Raw genomic sequence first — 22,375 nt, forward strand, 5'->3', positions numbered from 1 at the left:
ATCTCAGATTCATCCCCTGATTTCAAAATTCAAGTTTAAAATCAAGTTTATTCTCTATTTCGAATTCCACAATTTTCAAGTTCTATCTAAGATTGAGTCTTGATTCTCAATCCAATTCATTCATCCAAAATCAAAGTTTTGAGATTGATTCTGAATCTCAAAAATCGGTTTTCGATGAAATCAAGATCAATTTCAAAATCAAATTCAAAATTTCCAAAATCCAACTCTATTTTCAAATTCCATTTGGATTTCTTAAATCCAATTCCATTTGGATTTCTTAAATCCAATTCCATCTTGAATTCGAGATTCTCAATCCAATTCCATCTTGAATTCCAGATTTCAAATTCAATTCCATCTTGAATTCCAGATTTCAAATTCAATTCCATCTTGAATTCCAAATCTCAAATCTAATTCCATCTTGAATTCCAGATTTTCAAGTCCAATTCCATTTCCAAATCTCACCTTGATTTTCAATTCCAAATTCAAATTCCAACTCTATTTTTCGAAATTCACTTTTTAAATCTATTTCCCAAGTCTAAATTCAACTTCCAAATTCAATTCCTATTTCAGGTTCTGAATTTAACCTCAAGATCAAAGATCCCTTTTCAAAATCGATTTTTGAGAATCAAATTCAAAGTTCATTTCTGACTTTGAAATTTCATTTTTACTTCAAATTCTATCTCAGTTCCAATTCTCCTTTCTCTCTTCATTCTTCAATTCAAGATCTATTTTCAAATCTCTGATTACTCCGAGACTTAGAATTTTAAGTCTCTTTTTTCAGATCTATTTCAAGTCTTAAGTTAGATTCAAAATCCAACTTTTCCAAGTCAATCTTCAACTTTCAAAAAAAAAACATTCCTTCAAAATATTTTCAAACTTATTTCAAAATCACTTGAAAAATCCCAAAAATTTCTAAATTATTCTTCTCAAAAGCATACATCTCTGTATTTGTATTGCACAAACATGATTCTTTGTGCATTTTAGACTTAGAATAAATTCTTAGACAATATTTAGGCAAAGCAAAAGGCATAAGTTCGATCCTTGGTTCGATTACTCCTGGTAAAGGCGCCAGGAACGGTTGAACCTCGTACCGACGAACGAATCCCGTCTCTCCATTTTCCTGCAAATTTTCAAAAACGGAGGCGAGTAATTTCAAAATATTTTCAAAATTAAGGTCAAGTGAGACCTTTGCAAAAGAGTTCCTCTCTCTTCTTTCTTTTCTCTTCTCTCTTCTTTTCTATCTTTTATTCTCCTTCAAAAAGGGAATAGAGGCTAGAAAGGAAAAAGAGAAGGAAAAGAGGGAACAAGAGGAAAAATTTTGCAATAATCACAAGTTGCCACTAGATATGTCATATTTTGAAGGGAGAGTTTGTCACCTTCACAAAGCACTATATGGTCTCAAACAAGAACCTAAAGCTTGGTTCAAAAAGTTTAGTACTACAATAAGGCGATTTGACTTTACTCAAGGCTACCATGATCCATCTTTGTTTATTTCATCATCTCCTCAAGGACTCTGCTTGCTTCTGTTATATGTTGATGATATGATTATTATAGGGGATGATACTCATTTGATTAATAGTGTAAGTACTCTGGTATTTATTTGGGTTGGAGGTTGCATACTCCAAGAGATGATATTTACTATCGCAACATAAGTAAGCAACTGACCTTGTGACTTGAGTTAGGTTAGCAGAGGACAAAAAGCATGTAGACATGCCCATTTAGGTGAACACTAGACTCAGATCGACAGATGGTGAACTTCTTGTTGATCCTACAATATATCGTCAGTTGGTTGGGAGCCTCATTTACTTGACAATTTCACAATCAGATATTGCCTATGTTGTGCATTTAGTGAGTCAGTTTATGAGTGCACCCTATATAGTTCATCTAGCTGCAGTATTGAGGATCATTCAGTATGTCAAATATACTATGCATTATGTATTGTTCTTCTCTTCAACCTCTTCACTTGTGCTTAAAGCCTGCTATGTTTCTGATTTAGAGGATGTGGTAGTACTCGTCATCCTACTATTGGTTTTTGTATCTTTCTTGGAGACTATTTGATCTCCTAAAAGAGCAAGAAGCAACAAAAGATTGCACTGTCTATAGCAGAGGCTGAGTATCAAGCTATGGCGCAAACTACTACAGAGATTGTGTGACTTCAATTACTTAAGGATATGGGTGTTACTCTATCATCATCAACAACTTTGCATTGTGATAATTAGAGTGCTATCCATATGGCTAAGAATCCAGAGTTTCATAAGGTACCAAACATTAGAGATTGATTGTCACTTCGTACATCAGGCGTCTCTTGATGGCACCATTACCTTGCCTTATGTTCAAATTCATCAGATTGTTTATGTGTCCACTAAGCCACAACAAACCGTTTGGTTTCGCACCTCTATCTCCAAACTTGTTATGGTTCCTATTGCACCATCTTGAGTTTGAGGGGGAGAGTAGGTTACGTCTTATGGGCATAGTTGGTATTTTGATATTTGATATTTTTTTGTACATAGTTTTTCTATTGCTTCTTTCTTTTTCTTATCTTTTTAGGGGTATTTCAGTCTTTCTAATGTTGTGATGTAAGACCAATAAAGATGGTAGACTATCTTTTATATCTTTACGCAATCAAATAAGACAATTTAGAGTTTTGCCGTCCACTCTAGTGTGTGTGCTTCCTTCGTATTGCAGGCAATCGAAGAATCTCCATGATCATTTCATTAGGATCAATAGAAGAAGATAGTTGAAGTTATTTGTTGCACTATCAAAAAGTGGATATTTTCTAAGCACACATGGAGAATTACGGAAGCCTAAGAGATATATGGGGATAGAAACATTTGGTAAAGTTGGATCATAGTCAATGATAAAAAATTCAAAATTTAGGAAATTTGCATACACTTTTCTAACATCACACAGGTAATTTTATTGATATTTGTTTTTAGAGGTTGTCTGGGATCAAAGTCAATGTTTGCATTACATATTTGTCTCTGATTGCAAAACCGCTTTAGGAAGTTCAAGATTTTTAGAGTGAAAGAAAGTGGTTCATGTATTCTTTGAGTTGTTGAAGCCTGAGCATGTTAATCAAATTGAAGTACCTCCTGTAGATTGCTTTTATTTATTTTCCTCCATTAGTGATTTCCAGGAGCTGCATGAGTCGCACATCCATGGCCTTAAAATAAGAAGATAGCTTCAAAGATGCACTCACAACGTAAGCAAATGCATGCCTGAGCAAAGAAGGAAAAAGAACAAGTTTGCTACAAAAATTAAAGGGAAGAAACATTTTTCCTTTAAAGATCTCTGTTGAAGGATAACATTCAGTCTTTCAAACCAACAGAAAGGACTCAAAACCCTGGGGTTTGATGGATGCCAAATACCCCTTTCTAGATCTCTTTTGACCTTGGTTGACCATAGTTTGGAACATTCATTTATGTCACCCAACCTTGGGCTCAAATGCATCCATAGCCCCATTCTTGGAAAATCTAGTCTACAATGCATCATTAATTTATGTTGTTTGGTTGGTCTGCTTGCTCGTTGTTAAAGCCTTTGAACTGTTTCTATATTCTGATATGACTTCTATATGTTCTGTAATCTAGGTTATTTCTTTTCTTAAACCAATCTGATTAGTCAGCACAAAAATCTGCAAAAATGTTTGGTTCTCTTGACGGGCTTAGGATTTAAAAGTACTACAATAAAATTTCCTTTATTAGATATCCAAGTATACATGGATGGGCTTTTAAGATATTGCATGAAATTATTCTCCAATTTGATTTATATTTGTTCAAGCAAATATTTTTTGACACTGTCTATTAAAAGGTGCGTGCGTGTAATGTGTGTGTAATGTGTGTGCATCTTTGCATCCATGAGAATCTAAGCTACCTTCATATTTGTGTCTACTTTCGGGAGAGAAACAGTTCACATTGTTCCAAAGTTGACAATTCTCTTTAGGAAAGAGCTCCTGGATGCGATTGAGTGCAAGTAATCTGATAGGAATACAAGAAATCTAGGAATACAGCCACAGGAGATCGAGGAAATTTATGGAATTTTAGTGGCATAAAAAAATATAGCCTCAGGAACCTCAAAAGAAAATGTAGAGCAACTTTGCCATAACTATGGATATTTCATTTCGGTCCATTTAGAGCATTGACAATAAATCATTGTATGTTTCTGCAAGGATTGTTTACAGGCACCTATGGCATTCATGATTTCAGGCACTCATTTACAATGATATCCTTCATTGCGGAAACATTTATCTTCCTCTATGTTGGTATGGATGCCTTGGACATTGACAAATGGAGGACAAGCCAAGCCAGGTAAAATATGCTTTTCCCTTTGGGTATGTTTAATGGAATTTATGTGTTCCACATTTGGTACTGGAACAAGTTTAGTTCCGAGATATATAAACACAATTCTTGGAAAGACAAAAAAGGCAACGATGATATTGTTCAGTGTTTGTGAACCCCTTGGGCACTCGGCCACTTGTACTAAAGTCTAAATCATCTATCCTATTAAAATGTTTTCAACAGTTAGTTTTGAGATATTCTCAGCGCTATACAGGTTACCTCTGTTGTATAAGGTTCAATATTGATATGGATGGAGCCATATTCTTGGTAGTACCTCTAGTTAAATAGCATAAAATGGTCTAGGACAGCACTGTTTTCTAGTTGTCATTGTCTTTTCCTTCTGTTCCAAATATACACTGAAGAAAAGGAAAGCAGTTCGTTCATCCAGAGCATAAAATGAAAGAGCAAGTCTTTTTCGGTGATGCGCTAAATCATTTCTGATGATATTTTGTCAGTCTGTTTATTCTCAATACATCCATTTGCTTGGCCATGAAGAATATCAGTTTGTATAACACTCAAAATGTCAAATAACTTAGGGAACTTTTGCAAGTTTAAGATATCTATTGACGTGAGAGTTATTTTGTGCTTGCATTGTTTTCTTATGTGCATGTTCTCAGAGTTATTTTGCACTTGCATTGTTTCCTTATGTGCATGTTCTCTAGGAAATAGGAATCATATCAATATTGTCTCCTCTCTGCTGCACATGGATATCAAAGTGGGGTGCTCATGCTGTGTGCTGCTTTAAGCTGATTTCCTTTAATAGTCATGTAGATTTTATGTCATTGTTTGATGCGTTCTCCTAACCTTTTCTCTTCCAAGCATTCATTGTGAGGATTAGGCCTATATTCTTGTTAGCAGAAATGGAATGCTGAAGACTAATAGTTTTGGGCATGAAATTACAGCAAGTCCAGGAGTATAAATAAGAAAACAAACATATAGATCCTTAGATTAAAGATTTACTCCTTAAATGCTACCTGCTTTGTGAGGTTCACATATTCCCAAAACTACCAAAAATGAAAGAATTGGACATAATAATATCAAAAGGGAAAGAACCATATTTTTTAGTTCCTTCAATGCACACACGGCTTATCTCAAAAAAGAGATAAAGTGTGCGATAAGCACAACACTACCAATGTGCACAAATGCACAAGAACACTTAGAACAAATGTACACAAATGTACAATAAAGAAACTCAAATGCACAAAGGCATACAAAATATAAAGAATTTTATTGAGAAGAATGGAGAACAAAAGCTCCAAGAAGTGAAGTTTACAAAGGGGGAACTCCCCTATTTATAAGAGGAAAAGGAGCCTTGGAGGGGCTCCACTAGCTGTTGGAGCCCCTCCAACGGTTAGAATTCTAACCGTTGGAGAGGCTCAACAGCTAGTGTTGAGCCCTCCAAGGTTGACTTTGAGTCAACAAAAAAATAAAGACAAAAAAGGGAAAGGAAAAAAAAGAAAAGAAGAAAAGTAAAAAAGCAAAAAGAATTACAACATATTCATAATTATGAATATGCGCAAAAGGAAGAGAAATGACTAAAATACCCTTGCAGGTTTTACAAGAAAAAAGAAATATATATATTTACATATATATATAGATAGATAGATACATATACATATATACGTGATGTATATATGTATATGTATCTCTCTTTATATATATATGTAAATATTTACATAAAGAGAGATACATTTTAACGCCCTCCCTCAAACTTAGGGCACAATGACCGAAAGTTTGCTAAGGAGAAAGTTGAATCTTGGAGAGCAAAGCGCCTTGGTGAAGAAATCTGTCAACTGATATTCTGACGTTACATAAGGAAGATCGATGACTTTTTGTAGATATGCCTCTCGGACATAATGACAGTCCATCTCAATATGCTTTGTCCGCTCATGAAACGTGTGATTCTTAGCAATATAGATTGCACTCTTATTATCACAACATAACTTTGTGGGTTCTTGAATTGGAATCCCCATGTCTTGCAGCAACTGATGAATCCAGACAATCTCCATAGTTGTAGACGCCATGGCTCGATATTCTGCTTCGGTGGATGATAGAGACACCTTCTGTTGTTTCTTACATCTCCATGAGATCAGGGATTCACCTAAAAAAATGCAAAAGCCTGTAGTGGAGTGACGATTATTTGGGTCACCTCCCCAATCAGAGTCAGTATATGCAATTAAATTTAACTCAGAAGATGAGGAAAGAAAAACTCCCTTGTTTAAAGTTCCCTTTATGTATCTAACAACTCGGAGAACGACACTCATATGAACGGATGTAGGAGCATGCTGAAATTGGCTTGCAGTATGCACGGCATGAGAGATGTCCGGCCTTGTGATGCTAAGATACATTAGAGACCCCACAAGTTGCCGGTAGGGGGTAGGATCCTCCAAAGGTTTCCCATCATCGATCTTCATTTTTTATCCCACAATTTTTGGGGTCTCACAGATTTTATCATCAGTAATACCTGATCTGTCAAGAATCTCACAGGCAAGTTTAGTTTGAGACAAAAAATAGCCTCTATGAGAGTAGGCTACCTCGATACCAAGAAAGTAAGTCAGATACCCCAGGTCCGACATTTCAAACTTTTCTTTTAAAGTGGTTTTAATGTTTCTGATGCCCTTTATGTCACTACCTGTTATCAACATATCATCAACATACAACAGTAAAATCACAATTCCTGCATCAGACTTTTTGACGAACAGAGCAGCGTCAGTGTAGCATGAGGAAAAACCATTTTGAACCATTACATCATTAAATCGATCATACCAAGCCTTAGGGGCTTGTTTTAAACCATAAAGCGCTTTTTGCAAACGAAGGACTTTCCCCTTTGGTACGTTCATATCAGGAGGAGCATCCATGTAGACTTCTTCATTAAGGTCCCCATTTAGAAATGCTTTTTTAACATCCATTTGGTAAATATTCAATTTTTTAATAGATGCAATGGTGATCAAACACCTTACAGTAACCATTCGTGCAACAGGAGCAAAGGTTTCTTCGTAATCGATGTTGTATTCTTGACTATATCCTTTTGCGACAAGACGGGCTTTATATCTTTCGAGAGTGCCATCACTCTTGGTTTTGATTTTAAAAACCCATCTACATCCTATTGTTTTCTTTCCTTCTGGAAGACATTGAAAAACCCACGTTTTGGCTTTGTTGAGGGCTCTAAGTTCGTTGTCCATGGCATCCCTCCATTCTATTATTTCCTTAGCTTCTTTAAAATTTCTAGGTTCTTGATATGAGTGAATGGCACTAAGATATGCCCTATGCTTTGGAGAAAAAGACTCATAGGATATAAATCTAGAAGGATTTTTCCTAGATCTTTTAGTTCTTCGAGAGTTGTTGGAAGATTCACTAAGGTCACTATATTTCTCTATTGCACTTCTAAAAGTGCTTTTATCTCTATGTGTATAGGTAATTGGTTCATTTATCATTTCTTCTTCATCATGAATGGTTTGAGGAATACTTTCACTTATATCCTCATTCTCATTTAATTCATCATCGCTAACAAAATCTTCATTTCTAGATAATAGTTCAAACAAAAAAGAATAATCGGCATTATCTTCATGAATTTTGTGTTCTTCAAAACCACTTATGTTTTCTAAAAAGGTTACATTTCTTGAAACATATAGTTTATCATTCTTAATATCATAACACCTAAAACCTTTTTGGGTTTCCGAATATCCTAAAAACGCACAAGGAATAGCTTTGGGAGATAATTTATCATTCTTATCAGTGAGAACAAAACATTTACAACAAAAAATTCTTAACCTATTGTAATCGGGTTCTTTTTTATATAAGATTTCATATGGAGATATTTGATTCAAGTTTTTGGATGGAAGTCGGTTGATGAGATAAACCGATGCAAGAGCCACTTCGGCCCAAAATCTTTTTGGAATTTTTTGAGAAATTAGCAAAGTTCTTGTAGTTTCAATTATGTGTCTATTTTTTCGTTCGGCCAACCCATTTTGTTGAGGAGTTTTGGGACAAGACCTTTGATGAACAATCCCATTATTTTCAATATAACTTTTGAAATCATTTGAGAGATATTCTCCCCCGGAATCGGTTCTAAGAATTTGTAATTTACTATTGAATTGATTTTGTATTAACATGTGAAAAACCTTAAAAGTAGAGAAAACCTCATGTTTATGTTTGAGGAAGTATATCCAACTATACCTTGAGAAATCATCCACATAAATAACATAATACGAAAAACCTCCCTTAGACACAACGGGTGCCGGTCCCCAAACATCCGAATGCACAATTTCGAAAGGCTTAGTTGAAAAATAGTTCTTTGTCCAAAAGGTAAGCTTCTCATTTTTCCAAGAATACAATCATTATAATTGAAATTGTCTTTACATAAGGTTTTAGCAAAATGTAAATACGAAAGCTTGACAATATTTGGATGCCCAAGGCGTTTATGCCAAACATTTATATCCTTATGTTGGGCAACATTACAAAAAGAGGTTTTTGGAATTTGAAGAAATTCCATGAGATAAAGATCTCCCTTCCTAGAGCCTTCCCCAATCAACTTCCCTGACCGGCGATCCTGTATCCAACATTTATTTGATGAGAAATTGATATCACACCCATGATCCGATAGTTGAGAGACGGAAAGCAAATTTAAATTTAGTTTTGGTATAAATCTAACTTTTGGAATAGAAAAACCTTGTCTTTCAAAATCACCAATTCCTTTTATTTCAAGAGAAGCCCCATCCGCGATGGAGACAAAAGAGGGTGACAAATTTTTTGAGTATTTAGAAAGTGAAAAAACATTTGGAGTCATATGAAAGGATGCACCCGAGTCTAAAAGCCAAAGAGTCTTACCGGGAGGAGAGAAGGTGGTCATAGCGGCTCCGGAAACGGATCCCTTGAGGAGTGGTTGAAGAGCTTCCATGATTTGATTGAGAGACAAAGTAGCATGATTGGAAGTAGAAGGCCCTTCCTCCTTGGTTGATTGGAAAGTAGTAGACATAGCCACCATCTTCTTCCATTTAGGGCATACCGGTTTAATGTGACCCGGTTCTTTGCAAAAATGGCATATGATCTTACTATAATCTCTTCTTCCATAATGCCCACCATTTTCTCTTCCTCCTTGATTTTTGTTAAAATGAGGGGGTTTATAGGTTTTAACATTATTCCCCGGTCTTGAGACGGCATAAGCACCCTCATCCTCATCTTTAGAGGGAATGACTAACACACTTAGATTGGTTTTATTAATTCCCAATCTAGTTTCTTCTCCACTTAATTTGGTAAGCACATCTTCCAAAGGAGGGGAAGAGAAGGAAGATAAGAGAGAGGATCTAGTTTGTTCAAACTCGGGTCTAAGCCCATTTAAAAAGTTAAAGAAATGATCATCTTCTAATTGTTTGGCCCTCAATTCAATAGCCTCACCACTCCATTTAGGTTCTTGGAGGGCAAGCTCATCCCAAATAGTGGATAACTCGGCGAAATACTCTCTAACGGACATTTCTCCTTGTTGAAGGGTTAAAGCCTTCTTTTGGAGATAGTATTTATGGGATAAATCTCTTGAGGTATACATTCTTTCGAGATATTCCCATACTTGATATGCCTTTTTGAACTTTAGAATGTTGGCATTAATTTTGGTCTCAACCGAAGAGAAGAACCATGAGAGTATTTTGTAATTTTTCATTTCCCACTCTTCATGCTTCTTATTGTAATCTTCAAAAGCCTTTTCTCTTTCTTCTCCCTCAAGAACCTTGATCTCCCCTCTCTCAAGGGTAGTAATTTTTGGTTCGGGTTCGGGAATAGTTCCTTGAACATATCCCCAAAGACCCTTACCTTTTATATGGGCCTCCATATTCCCGGCCCATACATGATAATTCGTTCCATTCAATTTGAAGCCAAGAGAGAAGTGAGAATCCTTTTCGCCCATTAGAGAGGATACAAAGAGAAATAAATGCGTACCACAATGCGAAATGAGTCCCTTCTTGATGTAGGAAGCTTCTAAAATATAGAATGAAGAGCCGAGTCTTCACTCCAACCACCACAACTTAATGGCACACTTTTCGAGGTACTCCAACGAAGAGAGAAAAGAGCACGATCTTCTTTTCCTTTAAGCCTAGCTTTGATACCATGTGAAAATATCTCAAAAAAGAGATAAAGTGTGCGATAAGCACAACACCACCAATGTGCACAAATGCACAAGAACACTTAGAACAAATGTACACAAAGGTACAATAAAGAAACTCAAATGCACAAAGGCATACAAAATATAAAGAATTTTATTGAGAAGAATGGAGAACAAAAGCTCCAAGAAGTGAAGTTTACAAAGGGGGAACTCCCCTATTTATAAGAGGAAAAGGAGCCTTGGAGGGGCTCCGCTAGCTGTTGGAGCCCCTCCAACGGTTAGAATTCTAATCGTTGGAGAGGCTCAACAGCTAGTGTTGAGCCCTCCAAGGTTGACTTTGAGTCAACAAAAAAATAAAGACAAAAAAGGGAAAGGAAAAAAAAGAAAAGAAGAAAAGTAAAAAAGCAAAAAGAATTACAACATATTCATAATTATGAATATGCGCAAAAGGAAGAGAAATGACTAAAATACCCTTGCGGGTTTTACAAGAAAAAAGAAATATATATATTTACATATATATAGAGAGATAGATACATATACATATATATGTGATGTATATATGTATATGTATCTCTCTTTATATATATATGTAAATATTTACATAAAGAGAGATACATTTTAACAATAATAATATCAAAAGGGAAAGAACCATATTTTTTAGTTCCTTCAATGCACACACGGCTTATTGACAGAAAGGCATTTATTTTTATAGTATGGCCATCGTGCAACTAGCTCAATATTCTATTGCCTGTCATGCTTGCATTAGCTCACTACACCTTCAATACAGCTCCATTTTGGACTCATCAATGCAATAGAACTTGACATTGACTTAATGCTTTTGTATGGCTCTATATCACATAAGTGCGGGTGAGGGTTTGGGTATGAAAGTGTGCGATATATATATATATAGTATTTGCTACCCTCGTGGGTAAGGAATCCTCAAGTTAGAACTCATAGGGGGTGGTTTTTTTGACCAAATCTGCCCTCATGGATGTGTTCAACATAGTCAAAATAGTAGGAACCGACCCTTGGATCATAGTTTTTTATGTAAAAATGTGGTTTTTTTTAGGTTTGAAAATTTGGTGCATTATAATGTTAGAAATACACGTGAGGGTATTCTGGGTATTTCTCTGTGTTGTAAATCAGTTCATACTAAGAGGGTATTATTGTATTTTATCATGTATTTTCTCAATTAATATAATTCAAGAGAGGCGTCCCTGTTGGGGCACGACCTCAGTTCATCTCTTATTCTTTTCTTTCTTCTTTATTTTCTTTGTGCATCAGGACACGCAAACCGAGGGATGTAGCAATCTTCACATGGTTGTCAGACCAGACCTAGGGGTGGCAATCGGGTCGGGTTGGCGGGTCGTGTCGGCGGGGTGGCGGGTCAGCATACCTCAACACGAACCTGACTCATTTATTAAACGGGTCGGCTGTGGCAAACATGAACCTGACCCATTTATTAAACGGGTAACCCGACACGACACGATTAACCCGTTTAATAAACGGGTCAGGTCGGGTAAACGGGTTGGCGGGGGGGGGGGGGGGGGTTGGCGGGTCAGGTTCGGGTAAACGGGTAAATGGGTAAACGGGTTGGCGGGTGGGTCGGGGTCGGGTAAATGGGTTGGTGGGTGGGTTGGAGGGTCGGGTTCGGGCAAACGGGTTGGCAGGCGGGTCGGGGTCGGGTAAACGGGTTGACGGGTCAGGTTCAGGTAAACGGGTTGACCCGCTCGCCTAACCCGTTTATTAAATGGGTCAGGGTTGGCATACCCCTAACACGAACCCGGCCCGTTTAATAAACGGGTTAGGTGGGTCGACCCGTTTAAGCCAAACCCGAACCCGGCTAAGAAAGCGGGTTGGCGGGTCGTGTCAGATTTTGCCACCCCTAACGAGACCCATTTCTCTTCATAACCCTATTACAGTAACGTCAAATCTGATTTGACGTCTCTAAATCTTCATCATTTCCTTCATGTATTTCAAGTTGATTTAATCGTTATCATATTCTTTTTCTTTTCCTCTACCTAATTTGTTACATCAGCCTTTATTTCATATCAGAATCATATCTGAATCTACAAATCTCAGCGTGAATACCCACCTTCTATTTCACGTTTTTCCTTAAACCCAAATCAATTTTTGGGCCCAATAAAGTCTATTTTAACATTTGAAAACATCGAGTAGTCATCAGACTACATACAACTTTCTGGATCCAACGATCTTAAAAAAAAACTGGATTGGCTTTGTTATTTCACATTCAGACTTTGTTTTGGTTGGGCTTTTATCAGATTCATATTCAATTTTGCTTGTTTTGAGCCATTATCGCATTACCTTCTCTCCTCTTGTTTCAATGTCTTCTTCTTCTCAGTCACTCACTTCCTCCTTTCTCAACCAACTTGTGACTAATAAGTTAGATAGAAACCAATTTCATAACCTGAGAAAAGCAGATTATCCCCTTCATCTGCAGTCATGACTTGATGGGACACCTCAATGGATCCACTGTTTTCCCCTTGGAATTTATGCCAACCAACAAAGAAAAATCAAAGGAAAATGAGGAGACAACAAAAGATGGTGACTCCGATAAGATTATCTATGTCAAAACTCAGCATATATTGATTGGTTCAAAAGTGATCAGATAGTTAGCGTCCATCATGGCGACTCTCTCTAGAAAAGTTCTTATACACACTCCAACAGGGGTGACAGCAAAGGAGCTTTGGGATATATTGCACAAATGGTATGAGCAGATTTCCACTCCTAAGGTATATCATCAAGTCTGAATTTGGATCATTGAAGAGAGAATATAATAGTGTGGCAAATTTTCTTGATCAAGTGAAATATATCACGGATCAGTTAGCAGCCATAGGGAGCCCTGTGACAGATGAAGATGTGTGTTGCTAGACTCTTCGTGGATTAGGTGATAAATACAATATTTTTAGGCTATGCATATGAGTCTTGAGAAAAGAGGTAATTTTGACAAGCTTAGGTCCATGCTACTTGAATTCAAATCAAATTTTGGCATCTCAGCAAAGAAAGAGGATTCTAATCTAAATCATGAGGTGATGATGGCTACCACCTCAAATCGTGGATGAGGACGAGGCTGAAATCAATATGATAACAGAAACATAGAGCTTCTTCCTAATCCTAATGCTACAAATACAAGCGAAAATTGTCAGAATATCACATGCTAGATGTGTGAAAAGCGGGGACATTCATGCTCCAATTGTTATTAGAGATATGTTCCTACATACCGTCCTCCTACAGTTACCTATCCAACCCATTTTGCACCACAGGCCAACAATATGGATGGGGGAAGAGGCACACGACCAGCTATGTTCAATGCAACTGTTGGTTCGGGCTCTTCTTTTCCTCAGTCACATAATCAAGACATGGACTCATTGAGCGCATCCTTTTCTCAAATTGGTATGCATGGTACTGGAAATCCCTATGGTATATCATGGATACTCGGACAGAATCAGCAGCCCATAAATCCAGCCAATCCAACATGGCCTATCAGTTCGGATCAGCCCACTTTGTCAGCCTCTTCAACATCTCAGAACTCTCAATCAAGTGCTTGTTTTTAGATTCGAGAGATGCACATCATGTCACAGGTGGTGTAGGTAAACTCACACATCTCATTCCTTATCATGGTAATGGAAAAATAGTCACTAATGATGGAAAAACTCATTCCATTACCCACACTGGAACCACCACCATCCACACTCCTCATGGTCCTTTTCATCTTTTTAATACCTTTCTTGTTCCAAATATTAGGCGAAATCTTGTTTCTGTGTCTCAACTTTCTGATCAATCTAACTCTTGTATTTCTTTTTCTTCTTCTTCCGTTTCTGTAAAGGACATTCACACAAAGTGGAACCTCGTTGAAGGAAAGAGATGCGGAGGGTTGTACGTCCTCAATGAAGCTCCTGTTAGTCGGTCTCAGATTCTAGTGTCAGATGAAGTTGTCCTTAATAATGATGTCTTACTGTGGCACAAGCGATTGGTTAATTGTAATTCTGCTTTTCTTGAGATTATGTGTAATAAAGGGCTTATTCCTTTAAAGAAGAAGTCCATCATTCGTTCTATGTCATGTGTTCAGTGTCGAGTTTGTAAGAGTCATGAGCTCCCGTTTGGTATTTCTAATAAAAGAGCTTCATTTTTTCGTGAGTTGATATATTCTGATGTTTGGGGTCCTGCACCTGTGATGTCCTTGTCTAAATCTCATTTTTATGTAATTTTTGTGGATGATTTTTCTCGCTATTGTGTTTTCGTAGTGATGGTAGTGGTGAGTTTGTCTGTGGCCTTTTCCAATTATCTTGATGATCATTGGGATCAAACGTGAGTTGTCTTGTCCACAAACCTCTCAGCAAAATGGGGTGGCTGAGAGAGCACTGACACATATCCGAAACAACACTCACCCTTATGGAGGAATCTAAAATTCAACTGAGTTTGTAGATTGAGTTCTTCCATACAACTATCTTTTTTATCAACCGTACACTACTTACTCCTCTTGGAGGATACTCTCCTTTCTTTATGTTTCATGGGCAGCAACTTAATTACTCTCTCTTAAGGACCTTTGGGAGTAAGTGTTTCGTGCATATTCACGATTCATTGAGAGATAAATTTTCACTTAAGGCTCAAGTGTACAAGTATGATGGATATGATGATACTTATAAAGGATACCTGTGCTATAATCCCATTACTAGTAAATTGATTATTTCACGGCATATATTTTATGAGAATGAGTTTGATACATCCAACAATGACAGCAGCCGCATTAGGCTAGTCAGCTCACACGGACAATCATTGATTTTCTGGCCAACAACAGTCATGTTGTGCCCAGATCAACCAACAGCGGATGGGCAGCCAAAGCCTTCATTATCAGCCCCATATATTGATCATAATGCTGCAATGAACTTGAGCGCAGCTTCAGATTCCTCACAGCAGCGTGCTCCTTTCACCTTTTATTCGCACACATATCACAGTCGTAATCATAATGCTTCCAAGGAAGATACGGTTCAACCTCCTACTGTTGATCCAACTCCCCTTACTGCCATACCTCCTTTATTATTAGAATCTCCATCCCTTGCTGCAGTTGAGCTAGGACATGTCTCTCATTCCAATCAGCCTAGACGGTCTGCTCGAGTTAGACATCCACTACAGCGTTGGGTAAGCTATAATTTTTCCTTTGTTGAGTTCCATGTTTTTGCTACAACCCTTGACTTTGGTCAAGAACCCAAATTTTATCATGACGCTCGACATCACTCTAAGTGGATTGAAGCCATGATCGATGAAATTTCAGTGCTTTATGAGTGTAATACTTGGGAAGTAGTACCCAGGCCTATCGATAAGAATATTGTTGGATGTTGTTGGGTCTACAAAATTAAATATAAGGCTGATGGCACCATTGAACAGTACAAGGCAACACTAGTGGCAAAAGGGTATACTCAAGAACATGACCTAGATTTTGATGATATATTTAGTCTTGTTGTGCACATAGGTACTATTCGTGTGGTTCTCTCTCTAGCCACTATATATGGATGAAACCTTAGTCAGATGAATGTAAAGAATGTGTTTCTACATGGTGCATTACATGAAGAAGTGTTCATGGAAAACACCCTTGGGTATCTTAAGGTTGTTCCCAAGACCACGGTTCTTCGCTTACGAAAGGTCATCTATGGTCTGAAGCACACCGCTTGTGCGTCGTTTGAGACTTTTAGTACTGTTGTCTGATCCTTTGGTTTTGTTCGAAGCCAGCGTGATTATTCCTTATTTGTATATTCTAATCAACTTCACATTATCATCATTCTTGTCTATGTGGATGGTCTTGTTATTACAGGCAGTGATGCAACCAGAATTACGGAGGTAAAATCCATGCTTAGTAAGTGGTTCCATATGAAAGACTTGGATCCCTTGAGGTATTTTCTCGGTATTGAGGTTGATCACACAAGTTCTCTTGTTCTATCTCAGCAAAAATATGCTCTAGACATCCTTTCTCGCTTTGGGATGGCAGAATGTAAACCGGTTCCTACTCCCACAATAGTCAGCATTAAGTTGGTAGATAATGACCCTCAAGACCCTCTCCTGTCTCATCCCGAACAGTTCAGGAGTCTAGTTGGAGCCCTCCAATATCTCACCTTTACGAGGCCTGACTTGGTATTTGCTACCAAGCAAGTCTCTCGTTTTATGCAGTCTCCTCAGCGTAGTCACATCGAAGCAGAAAAACGGATTCTGCGTTATGTGAAGGGCACAATCAGTGATGGGCTGGTTTATAAGAGGCACACTCCTAGCCTCTATGATGGGTTGGATCTTGTTATCCTTGCTTACTCAGATGTGGATTAGGCCAGTGATCCTTCTTCCCGGCGATCTATCACAGGTTATGCAGTCTTTTTAGAACACAAACTCATTTTTTGGTCTAATCGATGATAGAAGACCGTTGCCCGATCTAGTAAAGAAGCAGAATACCGTGCTATGGCAGCCATCACAGCCGAAGTTTTGTACACTAGGCACTTGTTGATTAATCTACACCAGAAGATCTCTCGTTTACTTCTCTATTGTGATAACCGGAGTGCCATAGCCATTGCCACCAATCCTGTGCAGCATGGAAAAATGAAACATGTGAAAATTGATCAACATTTTATGCAGAAAAAGGTAGAAAGTAAAGAGATCCAATTGATGTTTATCCGTGGTGAGGATCAAGTGGCAGATCTTTTCACCAAACCCCTCTCATCCTTGCGTCATTGGTTTCTTAAATTCAAATTGTCCATGGTCATTCAACAACCATGCACAGTTTGTGGGGAGCTGTTAGAAATACATGTGAGGGTATTATGGGTATTTATCTATGTTGTAAATCAGCTCATACCAAAAGGGTATTATCGTATTTTGTCATGTATTTTTCTCACTTAATATATATTCAAGAGAGGTGTCCCTGCTAGGGCACGACCTCAGTTCATCTCCTATTCTTTTCTTCTCTATTTTCTTTGTGCAGCAAGACACACAAACCGAGGGACGCAACAGTATTAGCCATTGATTTTTCAACCCTTGTAAAATGTAGCATATACATAAGAAAAACATGATCCAAAGGTCAGTTTCTACTAAATTTAATATGTAGATTACATCTAAAGGGTCAGATGTGCAAAAAAACAAAACAAAATAAAAATATTACATGTTTTCATTAGGGGGTTCCTTACCCAAGAGGGTAGCAAACATTAACCCCATATATATATATATATATATATATATATATATATATATATATATATATATATATATAGGAAAAATATTTGCTACTAATGAAGGTAAGGAACTAATGAGCTAGAAATCATATGTGAAAGTTGTATCGAGACCAACCAACCACATAGATGCATTCAGCATGGTTTGTTTGCTAAGAATCAAGCTTTGGATTCATGCTTTTCTGATGTAAAATCGTGAATTTTTGAGTAATGAAATTTTGGCACATTGTCGGCCATTGATTTTTTAACCCTTTTAAAAACTTAATTATTTGTCATAATCACATGATTTAAAATTAAAAACTTAATTATTTGTCATAATCACATGATTTAAAACAAGTTTCCTACGAAACAAACCATGTAGATCATATTGGTAACATTTGATCTATAAAAGATTGGAAATTTTTGAAGAAAAGAGTGATTTCTACTCATTAGTTCCTTACCTTCATTAATAGCAAATATGTATTTATATATATATATATATATATATATATATATATATATATATATATATATATATATATATATAGATGGGTGCTTTTAGTGTGGTATTGAACCACCATAACTTACTGGTGGTACACACCTGATTTACATAGATCTAAGCTCCAAAAGCCAAATCTAACCTTTGGATCATGTTTACCATGTTTTATTTACTATTTGCATGTGTTAAAGTTGACTCCAGCATGATGTTTTGTACAATTCTTAAACCATCCTTATTTTCATGAATTATGAGTCATTCCAACATTAAATTTTCACTCTCAAAATGGAATCTTGTGGTGTATTAGACGTGATAAAACCGGCTAACATAGTAAATAAAAACATATTTACTGTTAGTCTAACATTTGGTAGCTAGATCCATACAAACGTGTGTACCACTATATCATATCATGGTAGAAGAACATATATATATATATATATATATATATATATATATATATATATAGAGAGAGAGAGAGAGAGAGTTTAAAAAAAAACACCAAAAATCCATTAGCATGTTTTATTTAGCATTGTGCTCATTTTTTAGGTTACCATTTTCATATATATATATATATATATATATATTATTTATTTATATTTATATAGAGGGTTGATGTTTGCTACTGTCACCATGTCGCGTGAGGTATGAATGCCTCCTGTTTTTATCTTTTTTTTTTTGTTTATCATGAATCTAATTTCATAAATTTGATCTACATGTTTTGTTTAGTGAGAATTGGCACTTGGATCGTCTGATTACAACACAAGCATGATTTTGGAAGGCTTCAAAAGTCACTGGTGCACGATGTGTGATATTTTCACAACACTTAAAATCGTTATTTTAGGTCAAAAAACCACTATGCAAATGTTGATTCCTAACATTTGGACCATGCTGAATCCATATGAGGTTCGATTGGATCAAAACAACCTGTGCCTATGTGATCTAGAGGCATTTGTAACTCATGTCACCATGACCAAATACTAACTCACACATGCACTCGCGCGCGTGCACACACACACACACACGTTATGAAACAAATGAAGCAAACCACAAAGGTCCAGATCTATGTGGCTCGGCACTCGGGTCTACATCCACCAGCGAAGGAGGAATATAAATCCTCCGAAAAAAGTGAAGAATACAATGGTGATACAAGAAGTCTCAAAGCCCCAATGACCCCAATACATCCAAAGCTCTCTCTAACTCAAAGGGAGGTGGCTCTCCGTAAAAGAAAGAAACCCTAAAACTACTACAACAAACCTCATTGAAAATTCCCCTTCTACTACCTTCAAAATATTTTTTGGATCGGGTCATGGATTGAAGCAGGTGCAAAATCCAAGACTCCCAGGACAATATATATAAAAATTTGTAGGCTATTCGGTCTGTCTTTCGTGTTTAATCAGATGGCATGATTTTATATAGGCTTTTCTGGTGACATTTTTGGAAAAGACTGCCATATATAAATTATATTTGCAATTTGGAAATTATTTTACTGAGTGGTAGGTTGCTTGAGTTCAAGATATGCGAATTTCTCTTGTTTGTCACGTTTGATATAAACTTTTACCAGGTTGCATCCTTGCTCGGCAGGTTTATCTTACCTTGTGACTATGAACTGTTGTTTGTCTTGACGTGCTCTCACCTTAGCTTTTCTTTTTCTAAACAATTCAGTGCAGGTGTTTCATTTTCCATTTGTGCTACATTATTGATGCTGATTTTGGTAGGAAGGGCTGCATTCGTGTACCCACTTGCTTTTGTCAGAAATAGACTGGGAAGAAAAGAAACTACAAAGATAGAACTTCGTCAGCAGGTAATTTTTTCCTCTTTATGGCCATGATTGTAAGCAGAAAGCCTGATATGACAAAATCTGTAGTTGTAGATCACTAACGTGTCTGTGTATACTAGTTCATAATCTGGTGGGCCGGTCTTATGAGAGGTGCTGTCACGATGGCTTTATCATACAACCATGTAAGTTACAGAATCAGGCATACGCCTTTTTTTGTCATAATCCTTCATTCTTCATAATATTATCTTAAGTTCTTAACTAGCTATTCTTTTTTAGTTCACTGACTCAGGATCAACTACAGTTCCTAGTGACGCTCTTATGATCACAAGCACCATTATTGTGGTTCTCTTCAGCACAGTGGTAGAGTATATTCGTTCCCACTTTGTTGTTTTGTATAAATTTTCCTTGATCATTGATCGTGTAGCTTCCAACAGCTTTTTTTGTTTTGATAAGCTTCCAAAAACTATAAGTCTATAACATATCATGTAAATAACTTAGGATCTCTTTATATATAAGGTAAATGTTTGGTAGCAATGAAGGTCCAGAACAATTGAGCTGAAAATTTATAGGTGCAAGTTGTATGGACTCAATCTGACTAATGGTTTGTTCTGTTGAATTTTGAAGCTCTTCAAAAACCTACTTGCATGATTCCAAACTTATTTTTACCAAATAAGCCATGTAGATCACATCTTTAGAGTCTAAACTACAAAAAGTAAAAAAAAGAAAGAAAGAAAGAAAAGAAAAGTGATTTATACTCATTAATACTAAATATTACCCTATATATATATGACCAAAGGGAGTCCGCGCAGCCTTGCACCATGCATCTTTCTTTCTTTTTTTTGAAAAAATGAGTTTCAGCAGCAGTTTTAAACTGCTGCTAAAAACCTTTTTTGCGAGCAAATTTTTTTCTGATCGCGCGCATGATGATGATTTTTGGACGCGCGGCCTTGTGCCATGCATCCTTTTTTTGTCAGGCGAAAGTCGGACGCGCGGCCTTGTGCCATGCATCCTTTTTTTTTAAACACACTTTTTGCGGTGGTTTTGAATCGCCACTAGAAGTACATTTTTGCACAAATTTTGTGCAAAATGGACCGATGTACCCTACTCTAGACATACATATAGATATAGATAGAGAAAGAGAGATCTTTTCATGATTTGAACTACTAGATGTATTGGTCATATCCTAATTACTAGAGAACATGTTTTCTATCATATTAATTTAATGAAAGAACTTGAACATTTTTTATTTATTTTTTCTCTAAAAGGCATCTGATCATGAAAAATACCTAGTATAATACATGTTTTCTGTTGGGAAAACTGTGAGAAACACATATACCAATTTGATCAAGCAAAAAGCCCCAAGGGATTGGGGGGGCTGGTGGGAGGAAGCCTTGGCTGCTAGACAGGTGGTCAGGGTTCCATTCCCATGGGTGTAAGTCCCTTGCATATAAGGGGCAAGGGCATTATGTCCCTTGCTCGTGCTGAAGCAAGGCTACTCCCTGGAAGCAAGGGGTGTGTCATGGGTTTACACAATCAAAAAAGAGACGTAAGTATGCAGGCTAGCATAGCCAGCGCGACTAGGTCTTTGATCCCAAGGGTGGTTTCCCCATTCCTCGTGGGGAAAAAATTGATCAAGCAAAAAACACTACTATAATTGTAAAAGGTCCAAACAAGTGACCTAGCTTTTTTGGGGCTGAAAATATATATATCCTTACTCTCGTGTGTGTGTGTATATATATATATATATATATATATATACAAAAGGATGAAGCATACAAGTTACGGTTTTTATCATAATATAAGTTGGAAGTACAAGGTTCAAAAAGATGCCGTGTGTGTGTGTGGAGATAGGGTGTATTGGAAAAGCATGTGACTGATATATGGTTGATACTTGTGCACAGGTATTTGGGTTGGTAACTAAGCATCTGATCAGACTTTTGCTTTTGCAACACCCAAGGACGGACCAGACGGGAACGGCTGATGAAACCACCAGCTTTGAAGATCTGCGTATGCTATTACTTGAAAATGGGGAGGAGGCAGAAGCAGAAAGCAGCTCTCTGCCAAAAAGAAATAGCCTGCGGTTGCTGCTCCAAGCACCTACTTGTACCGTGCACTACTTCTGGAGAAAGTTCGATGACAGTTGCATGAGACCATTGTTTGGTGGACGCGGGTTCGTTCCTTTTGTCCTTGGCTCCCCCACTGGCGAAGAAATTGAGAACGCATAATAAGCTCAAGCCAGACATGGAGTTAATTGCAAATTGCTGTATCACAGGCCTCTTGGCTAAGCCATGAAGACCTTGAACCTTTCTGGGTCTACTCTCCCACTCCCAGTCCAGTGCCTGCTGTAGTAAGAGTAGCCTTCGCACGCTGCCCAGTGCTTGGAGGGAGGAAGCATGACAGCATACCGTGGCAGTTGGGCCAAGCAGTTATTAGGTTGAATGATTTGTATCGTGACATTTTGTAATATTTGTTCAT

The 22,375-nt window shown here is 37.2% G+C and overlaps 1 protein-coding gene across 1 annotated transcript in view; it reads left to right on the forward strand.

Annotated features, from left to right (window-relative positions):
• The window catches only part of LOC149837116 (sodium/hydrogen exchanger 1-like), a 49,840-nt gene extending 27,715 nt beyond the window's left edge, over positions 1 to 22,125 (forward strand). Inside the window, exons 10-14 of the mRNA XM_090007970.1 lie at positions 4,203 to 4,304; positions 19,786 to 19,924; positions 20,020 to 20,082; positions 20,177 to 20,260; positions 21,802 to 22,125. Coding sequence (XP_089864096.1) covers positions 4,203 to 4,304; positions 19,786 to 19,924; positions 20,020 to 20,082; positions 20,177 to 20,260; positions 21,802 to 22,125 — 712 coding nt within the window. The remainder of the gene's footprint in view (positions 1 to 4,202; positions 4,305 to 19,785; positions 19,925 to 20,019; positions 20,083 to 20,176; positions 20,261 to 21,801) is intronic.
• The last annotated feature ends 250 nt before the right edge of the window (positions 22,126 to 22,375 follow it).

Source organism: Nuphar pumila, chromosome 5, assembly GCF_984573655.1.
Source record: "Nuphar pumila chromosome 5, dmNupPumi1.hap1.1, whole genome shotgun sequence".
NCBI lineage: Eukaryota > Viridiplantae > Streptophyta > Magnoliopsida > Nymphaeales > Nymphaeaceae > Nuphar > Nuphar pumila.